This window comes from Lissotriton helveticus, chromosome 7, assembly GCF_964261635.1.
Source record: "Lissotriton helveticus chromosome 7, aLisHel1.1, whole genome shotgun sequence".
Lineage (NCBI taxonomy): Eukaryota > Metazoa > Chordata > Amphibia > Caudata > Salamandridae > Lissotriton > Lissotriton helveticus.
In genome coordinates, this window is record NC_136068.1 from 228,193,564 (window position 1) to 228,203,764 (window position 10,201).

Below are 10,201 nucleotides of genomic sequence, written 5' to 3' on the forward strand. Positions count from 1 at the left end.
TACAACGTATTCTGTGACCTCAATGCGAAGGGCACACCAACTTTTCTCTTTTCAATGACATGGGACTACTGTCCATGTCTTGGGTTGCGGACAAAGTAGTGGCAATGGAGTAATAGATCTAAGTAGACCTTTATTGTGTCTGGGATGCGGTGAGCGATACCCATGTGCTGATATATCATGTGTGTGGCAAATCCCTGGCAGGCTGGTGGATGTATGCCATATGTATAGGCGCAATACTCCCTTCGGGATCGGGTTCAGAGTCTGAGTGCTGGAACAACCGGGATTGATTTTGAAAGGGCCTTGGTTTTCCATGGCACACAAAATAAGGATGAAATACAGCTTCCTCAGGCAGTAGGAGTGTATTTTCTGCATTCCTAATGCTAACAGATGGAGCCCTAGACACTGAAATGAGGCATGATGGAGAAAGGGTTGCCAGTATAAATTCTGTGAGGACCTTTTAGCAGGGAATTCACTGTTATCCATTCCTACGCACTAGTTTGCTGGATGGGAGGAGAGAGTGTTCGAGTCAGCAGATGTTGCTTCTCAGAGTGAGGAAGTTTCTAGACAGGGTTTACCCCGTATCCTGTGAAGATTGTTGCTGTCGTACTAAAGAACCCGCCCCATGTCCCAGAGGCCGCAAATGCTGACGACAAGCACCAGCCAACGAATCTCAGATTTTTGAACAAATATATGTGGGTATATAAATAACCATGGTAGGTATCCCATCAATTTTATATGTGGTCCAATGTGTGCCCCCACCTAAAATTCACTTTCAGAGACGCCACTAACTCTGGCCAATAGTTTTAAAGATACAGGTACAGGAGCTGAGCAGTGACTGAGCAGTGAATCGGAGCTGAGCAGCGCGGACCGCTCTGCGTGAGCCGAGAGTCCGTAAACCAAAAGCAGCCTTTGTCTCTGTCTTTGTCGGCGAAAAGCAAAAGCCGACAACCCTGCGGCAAACTGCGGGTGTAGGTGCAGGCACTTGGCATTCGGCTTGGACCCGATCCGACCCGGTCTCGGCGTCTGAAGCATACTCCTTTGCTCCGGGGGAGCCGTGTGGAGCAGCGTGAGCAGAGAACGCCAGGGAAAAGCGGCTTTGTCGGTAAAGGGCAAAAAGCCGATCAATCCATCAGCAGCTGCGGGTCCAGGTGAAAGCCGCTTTTGCCCTGGTCCCTGGCTCCGGCCCTGGCCCCACGCCCCCGGTGCACACTTCTCAGGGGGCCGTGCAGAGCAGAGCACCGAGAGGAGCACTGGGGATCTGGAAGGAGGAGCATCGGAGGAGCGCCAGAGCGGAGGAGGAAAGGCACTCTACGGGCGCCGCGAACAGAGAGCTGAGATCCCCTGGCGTGCGCGGGTGCAGGCAGCTGAGCAGACAGCCGAGGTGAGCCACCCCACATTCTACAACTTTGCCTTCACTTCCCACGCTTGCCGCCCCCCCCCCCCCTTAGCCACTCCACTTACCCCATTATCTGCGACACGGTCAACACCGGTGCATCAAGACCTAAGAATTCTGCGCCCACAAAGTCGGAGACGCCGATAAACAAAAGACTGAGCGCAGCTTAAAGACTCTAGACTAAAACCCAAATAACCAGCCGTCAAGCCACTCAATCTAACACGTAGCCACCAGACGCCACTCGCTCTCTTGCTTTGAGGGAAAAGTGTGGTGGACACGGGGGGAGGTGCACGAAGGCGCTCAATGAAGAGCAGTAATTGGAAAATTAGCTCAAAACTCAATCGAAAATCTCTAGTGTGCCACCAGCGCCGGTCAGCGCTTGCACCTGTTAAGAGTGTCGCCGATCTAACATAGCGATACTGGACACTACAGTCGGCAAGCCCTGTCAAGGCCGCCAGGTTCGCAAGGAAGGACCAATAGTCAGGTTGCGGCACTAGCCACCGCTCGAGTCAGCCAGGCTAGACCGTCGGACGCTTCAAACTCTAGTTTTACTCCAAATTCCTTTTACTTTTACACCCAGCGCATCCTCAATCATGAGGACCAGAAATTCAAATTTGACCCAACGTCAGGAGAAGCCCCGACCCCACAAATCAGCAAGGTGACAAAAGGCTAAGCTATTTTACCCACCTGGAAGAGGGAGCTTCAACCTAGGCCAGGCTAGTGCCCAAGGACAGCGAACAAACAGGAGCAACTGGAGCCACATCGATACCCCCGGACCCATTGGCATCGGCACTAGCAGCTCAAGTAGGGAAGACCTCCAGCCCAGTCAATGCCACGGCCAATAATCTCAACCCCAGTGCTACAAAAATTACTACTGGGCCAGGCGGGAATAGAGATATAAGAGACTTCTTGTGTCCCAAAGCACCCAGACCAATTGAACCCAGTATGGCTTTGAACCCTCCATCCTCCCCACGCTTGGGAAAAACCTCTGGTTCTATTGACACGTCAACGGAGATGGGGAACCCTCTAAGCCCAATAGACCCTTGGCGTCAACCCACCCCACTATCACCCAAAATAATTACGCTTCAAGGGGGAAGACCTTCCGAATCTTTGACACAAAATATGGATCCAACCAGACTTACTCACACAAGTTCTTTTACTCTGATTCCCCAACAGTCGGAGGCCCCTAACCTAAGCCTCACCACACATGGAACGACTACGACTCATGAACCCAACAGGAACCAGGAAGCCAATGGAGCCAAAATATCTAAACTGCCTGCTATCTCTCAAATCCAGCCTACGAATTTGCCAAAACCCCGCGCCCCGGAACACGACAAAGAGGCGCAGTTTTCTAGGCTCGAGTGCAAAGGACCAGATAAGGACGAAAAGCCTCCACTGATTGCAAACCACTTAACACTGATCGAGGCCCTTATCTCAATGACAAACGCGGCAATAATGCATGCAGACAAGCTTGATGCCCAAATTAACATCTTACAAGTGGTCGCGGGGCTGATCTCTGGGTTAGATTCTAAACTGGACCACCTGAACTCACTAATACACAGAGCGCAGGACAGCACAACCTTAATATCCGATCCAGAGACATGTGTCTGTAGTCCTATATTGCTCAATTTAGAAAAATTACCTAACATAATGAATACACTAATTGAGGATCTCAAGAATGAAGTTAGCAGGCATCAGAATAACCTACCAGTACAGCATAACGCAAACGCTCTCTCCAACACAAAAGATACAACAAATTCTCAACTTGACGGCATAGACCGCCCTCAAGAAGAGAAGAACTTGGGCATTGAGCCCGCGGCACAGGTCAATGTGACTGGAATAAAACCCAGCACTACTCGCAACAATAATCAAGATCTTCACCACCCCCATAAACCGGTTACCCCAGAAACTCAAAATCTATCCAGAAAAAATAAGAAAAAACTAAGAAAACTAAATAAGCAAAGAAAAAATAAATCCTACACTACCAACTCAATCCGGCAATGATTGCTTCCCGGGAACCAGACCACCATTGGCCTCACTGATTCCCAAAAAGTAACTTGCTCCTTAGTCACCACCGAAACCACAGGAAAAACTTTGGCAGTCTCAGAAACCTTAAAAATTACTAACTTTATCCCCAGCTCTAGCACAGTGGATCACCCGGTTGCCCTCCAGCTAGCTCCGGCTTTGATCGAACAAAAACAAGCGCTGAACCTACAAGGGCAACATATTGGGGAATTTACTCAGGCACTATCAAGAGATCGCGAAGTCAGTCCCACCAGCTACCAGCCTTGTGAAAAATCAAAGACAACCATGAGTGGAATGATCCAAGCGCCTCAAGACACTAAAAAAGTAATCATCCCTCTCAGAACGCCGGAACAAGCCCTGAGTGCACCCCAAGGCACACTCGTGCCTAACTCTGAGACTACCAGGAATTGGGTCTTGAATCCCAGGCCACTCAGTTTAACCTTTCAGACGACATCAGCACAGACAACATCAGCGCAGACAAAAGGCTCATCAAATCAGGGCCAATCCCGCCCGATCAGCCCGGCACAGGCAACCTCTATCTGCACGCAGGCCAACGATATGAAGTATGCACATCCCGCTCACAACACAACTCATAACTCTCCAGGACCGGAAAATGCTGCTGTATCCTGAATATGCCTCACAGGGCAAGTGGGACATTCTTAACCGCAGTATTCTTTTAACACTTTGCACAAATATCCCTGGTCTGGAGGAGATAAAAACTACGGATATTGAGACTGTTTCTTTCCTCACTCCAGACCCCAACGAGACAAATGAGACCACAGAGTTAACCTTTACCAGCTCACTAATGACAGAGGCCCTGAAGAGCAACTATATGTTACTGGAAAACTGGGGCATAAAAATAAAGATTCAGCCTGCATTAAAATACCCCTCAATCTTAAAAACTGGCTACCCAATGACTGGCACAGACACCCAGGAAAAAACTACTGGGAGGAACGTATGCATGAACGCTCCGCCTGATCGCGCTCCACACGCGGGGTCCATTCTCCAGGGGACTAAAGGCGGCATGAGTACAGGCCTCACTAATGAAACCCCCATTAAAATAACAACAAATCTGGGCCAGGGCAAACGCTCCTGCTCAATCAGGGGGCGTGCGAGCAAAGATTGGTCCTGGTTGCCGCAAGTTTTAAATTCCAGTTCCTAACACTCATCCCCCCAAAAACAAGGACCGAAACTATTACTGGACGATAAATGGCCAAGATAATCATACAAACTGAAAACTGATTACCAGCAGCCTGAACACCATGACCTGGAACGTTGCAGGAATCACAAAGTTGCTCCAAAACCATGCGGCAGTGACATTTCTGGAAGAGGCGGATATAATCTGCATACAAGAAACTTGGGGGACAAAACCAATATCAATAAGAGGATATGCAGAATACGGCAAACCAGCCACAAAGACCAATATATTTGGAAGACCATTTGGAAGATATCCATTTACATCAAACATTCGCTGAACCTAGAATTTATAGAAATAAAAAATGTATCAAATATGTTCCTGGCAGGCATTCTGAAAGGCCTTCACTCGATCAACGGGCCACTTTCAATACTGGTAATCAACATCTACCACAATCTGCATGGGTCCACAACAAAGGACAACTTGCCCATGCTAACAAACCAGCTGGAAGCCCTGCTATAACAATACCCTTTATCGGATTGTATCATCCTTGGCGACCTCAACATACATAATATAGGGGTCACGGCCACACAAAGCCACCACCCTGTGGCCAGTAACGCACTGAACATCCTAATAAAAACTTACAACCTGGCTACAGCTCATTCTGTCCTCTTAAAGAACAAACTCTCGTCGTCCCAACATATAACAATCAAACAACTATTGACTACATAATTTTAAGTAAGAAACTACAGCCTTTGATGTCAAATTACAAAGTGCATCAGCGAAATGAAAGCGATCATGCTGCCTTAACACTTACACTGAACCTGACAGCAGGAATCCGCCACAGGATACAATGTATTGGGGCCCCAACTGGGGGCGAATTCACAAAACTCCCTAGAAGGATCAAATGGGGCCGGTATCAATTACCACGTTCGACAAATGGACAAAAAATTGGGCAGGCTGGCCTCTGAGCGCCCACAAGATGGGCGCAATTGAAGAATGGGATAGAATCGCCGGGACCTTAGCATCTCTACTCCGAGGAGACACAGCATGAACCAACCGCTGGCACCCACCATCTGTACTTGGATCTGTTCCGGCAATCAAAGAAAGCGCTAAACATCTGAACGCAAAACGAAGAGCATACGAAGAGCATACTGGAAAAATGGCACAGCATCGGACAAAAAACTTCTACAAGAAGCGGCAAAAAGCCATTCTAAGACTGTGGGGGCCGCGAAACGCGAGTATACCGAGGGGCAATGGCTGAAAATCTTTGATTTGCTGAGACCTTGCAAGTCACAAGAATTCTGGAGTTATTTAAACAACCTAACTCAAGGCAAAAACCATAGAGAAAACTCCCTCGACGCACACACCTGGGTCGCCCACGTTAAAGCTGTATACAAAGAAGATCCAACCAGACCTCACTCAAATAAAGCAGCCGCAGCAAGGGAAGGGCCAGACCTTACAGCACACACGAAGGCCGCTCCTGGAAAATCCTCAGTATCCAAAATCCCAAAAAAAAAAAAAGACAAAACGGTCTGCCGGGTTCATTGTTCAAGGCGAACATAGAATTCTGGTCTGAAAACCTGACCCAATTATATTCTGAATGCTGGCTTCTGGGGGACGTCCCAGATTCTTGGAGAGGGTCGCTTCTGCACCCAATACACAAGAAAGGGCCTAAATCAGACCTGTCCAACTATCGCATGATTGCCCTCCTGGACATCGAGGGCAAGGCCTACGCGAGCACCATCTTGGCAGACCTAGCAAATTGGGCAAGCACAGAAGGCCTCTTGCCCCTCTTTCAAACAGGATTCAGATCCGGGGCTTCAACCGTGGACAATATAACAGCACTTTCTTATTTAGTCCACCAAGCACGGCTGCGCAAAAGCCTTCCCCTTTTCGCCTGCTTCATAGACTACTCTGCAGCATTCGATGGGGTAGACCGTGCAAAACTTTGGAAAAAGCTGGCACTCTGGAACATCAACCCAGCCCTGCTGAAAGCAATTCAGTCGCTGTACCAAAATACGTGGGTCAGAATCAAACTTTCGAGAGACTTCGCATCAGAGAAAATCGAAACGGACCGAGGCTTAAAGCAAGGGTGCGTCCTAGCACCACTGCTGTTTAATCTATACACAGCAGATATGGACCAAGTCTTGACGGGTGCAGCCTTAGCCACACCAAGGATCGGGAGAACTAAAATCCAGTTTATGCAATACGCCGATGACCTGGTACTTTTGGATCATACCAAAACAGGCCTACAAAAGGCGCTGTCGGCCCTGGCAATTTATAACGACAAAAACAGGTTGGTGGCCAACCAATCCAAATCGAAAATAGTTATCTTCGGGCACTATCCGAAAAAAAACCCAGCTAAATGGAGGCTTGGTCACCTATTACTGGGATCTACGCAGCAATATAACTATCTGGGCGGCTGGTATCATGAATCGGGGCTACCTGGTGCTCATCTAAGGAAAATTCAATCCAAAGGGAAAACAATCACCTACGCCCTATGCAAACTACAAGCCACCTTACACAGCCCCACCACAATGGCAATCCAAAGAGTGCTAAAAGCGAAACTAATGCCAGCCCTTAATTACGCCCAACAAGCGTTCCCTGGTAAACTAAACAACGACCTGGAAAAAAATGAATTGCAGTGCATATAAGAGACTATTCCATCTACCGGCGTGCATTAGAAACACTCGTGTACGACTAGAATTCTCTCTGAACCAACAAAAGCTGTAAGAGATGGCCGCCCTGAGCAAATTCTTCTACCTTACAACCGCGGCACACGAGAATACATTAAAGTCTTAAAAAAACATCTTCCTGGAACCTCGAAACCCTTGGTCAGGAACTCTCACCGCGGCAAAGGATGTCCTCAATTTAGCCACGGAGAACTGGGACTCCGAGCTAATCAATTATCCTGCCATCAAAAATGCAATAAAAAAAAAAAAAGTTCGCGTTTGCTCTTGTGCACTAGACTTAGAGTCATTGGCAAAAAGAGGCCTCCATGAGTCTCTAAGTCTGCCGCACACAGTGCACAACTCTAAACACCATCTTGCACAGGCGGTGGGCCGTCGAGCTTTACACAAGATTCTAGCCTATAGATTACATCCCTTGCCCCTCAAAGAACTATACACCACTGAACGGACAGGCTCAGCGACCAAGGGATGCAGGCTCTGCAAATATAAACGGGAGTCTCTGGCCCATCTCCTATTCTGCTGCCCGGCCCTGCGTACAGCTCGCAGCCTTTACCTTAGGCCCATCATATTACAACTGGGGCGCGTACCGCAAAGGAGGCGGTTCATCACTTATACACACTGAACTCCGTAAAACAGATGGCCACATTTGGTAAATTTATTCAACAGACTCGCACTAAGTTGATGGCCACCTCGAGTTAAAACGACCAGAGTCTCAACCGACGCACGCTGGGCTACAAGACTATGGACACTACCCCTTTCAGCCCACAAGTACTCCGATTTATTACACAGATCTCCCTTAAAGAAGACGATTTCCCTGCCCTTTTTAACTTTCGTAATTTTTGTACTTCGGTTTTAATGTAATGGTTTTGAGTAACCAAACAGTAAATTTCATTCATTCATACAGGTATATAACGAAGGGCTCGTAGGCCCTACATGTAAAAGCAACGAGAACCCCATGGCTATCTGTATGGGCGGCGTGCCTACAAGTGTTAGTTAGAGTTAGAGTGCATTTTTATAGCGCGCGGCTACTCTAAAAGAGTGTCCCGGCGCTTTCCACAGGCAACTTACAGTGTCAAATCAACATAACAGGTAAAACAGAACCCAAAAAGAGAAAAAGCCACCTAAACAGAATGATTAAAAAGCCAAGTCTTCAAATTCTTCCTGAATTGAAGCAGGTTAGGAGTGCTGCGGAGTGCCAATGGAAGCGCATTCCACAGCTGGGAGGCCTTAAGGCTGAAAGAGCGCCCCCCAATACGGGCCTTCCGCACGCGTGGGACCACAGCAGTGAACAGGGATTCTGAGCGCAATGAGCGAGCTGGGCGATAGAAGGCTAGTCTTTTCTTCAGGTATCCTGCGCCTGAGCCAAACAGAGCCTTGTGCACCAGCGTCAGAGATTTAAAATCTGTAAAAGTGTGGTACGCAAGAGCAATGTACAGGACCAAAAGTACTACTATATGCGCACAGGGATTATGTGAGTGCAGTGGCGCACGTATATGTGCACGCGAAGAGGCTTTCTATGGACAGATAGCAGATATGAGGGCAGACTTTGTATGAAATTGATGTATTCCCTCTACAGTGAACGCATTGCTTTGTGCGTGCATGCAGAGATGCGTACTCAAAGACCAAATGGGTGGCTATATGGACGCTCTCTAGAAGTTCTATGCGCGACAGAGGCAGTTAAATTGCACGCAGAGGCTGCATGATGTTATGTGAAAAGAGGATGTTAGTGGAGATATATAGTCTATGACAGGAGACTGCAGGATTTTTAAAGCCATAAACTGGCTTAATTTAAGCTCTCCCAAGTTGCTCCAGTGTGCGGCAATGGGAACAATTAGGTACTCCCATTTTTTTGTTTCAATATGTTCTTGTTTCAAAATGTTTGCATAAGCGTTACATTCAGTCAGTGCAGCGTGCCTAGGTTGGATTGTGCGTTTGAACATAAACTGTGTGCAAACAATGTGTGCCTTTGCGTAGAGGTAGCTGTCTGCCTGTCCAAAAGGCCGACTTGTTAGATAAGATGTTAGCACATATGTTGTGTGGGCACCATCTGTTTGTGCAGAGGCTGCACACTGTTAGATAAGCTGGAAACGGGACCCACCTTCTCCGGGGCGGAGCTGCCTCGCTCTACAGACAGTCCACGGGCAGGGTACGGGGCGGCTGCCGGGACCTGGAGCAGATGAGGGGCAAGGGCCAAGCGTCGCTGCCGGCTCCCCTGCTCGTTGAAGAGTCCGCCGGGCATGAGTCGCAGGGGACTCCTGTGGCACCTCAAGATACCGGCCTGGAGGCCGTAGGACCTGAGGGAGCACCCGGCCCACCCCAGGGCGGCGGGGATCCGCGGCACCAATAACGGGTGCATGTTCTCGGTCCTCGCTTCCGGGATGTGCTGCTGCTGCCGCCTACTGCACCTGCTACGACGGCGGCGTCAGAGAGCGTGCAGTGTCCCGTGCAACCGGCGTGGCAGGCGGAGATCCTCCCATACACTGGGAACTCCCACCGGACAAGGGGGGGGCAGGCACGCGGGGAGCTGCACTCATAAAGTTAGCACCAACCACCGCGCTGCCTGTCCCAGCCCGTGCCCGCCCTGGGACTCTCTCGGTGGGCGCAGCTCTTTAGACTAGCCACGCCCACATCACTGCCGGACCCGCCCCCTGCCTACATTGCACACACAAGGGGAGGCGTGGCGCCCAGCAGGCTAGTCACGACACTACTGTACGACCCCGTGCCTGTCAAATTTGTACTCCCAAGGTGGGCGTGGCTCTTTCAGGGCAGCCCAGCCCAAAACGCTGCCAGCCCCGCCTCCTTCCTATGTGGGACACTCTCGGTTTTATTTATTTATTTATGCATTTTTATATAGCGCGGACTTTACCCGAAGGTGTCAGAGCGCTTCACAAAAGGAACAGAAATGGAACATAATGAGAAACATTGCAAAAGCATACGTTACATAAAGTAATAGTG

The 10,201-nt window shown here is 49.1% G+C and overlaps 1 protein-coding gene across 1 annotated transcript in view; it reads right to left on the minus strand.

The window, feature by feature from the left end:
* Window positions 1-9,750, minus strand: part of MIMS2 (mitochondrial inner membrane scaffold 2) — a 137,445-nt gene extending 127,695 nt beyond the window's left edge. The window contains exon 1 of the mRNA XM_078652017.1: window positions 9,345-9,750. Coding sequence (XP_078508143.1) covers window positions 9,345-9,602 — 258 coding nt within the window. The 5' untranslated portion in view covers window positions 9,603-9,750. The remainder of the gene's footprint in view (window positions 1-9,344) is intronic.
* Window positions 9,751-10,201: the final 451 nt, after the last annotated feature.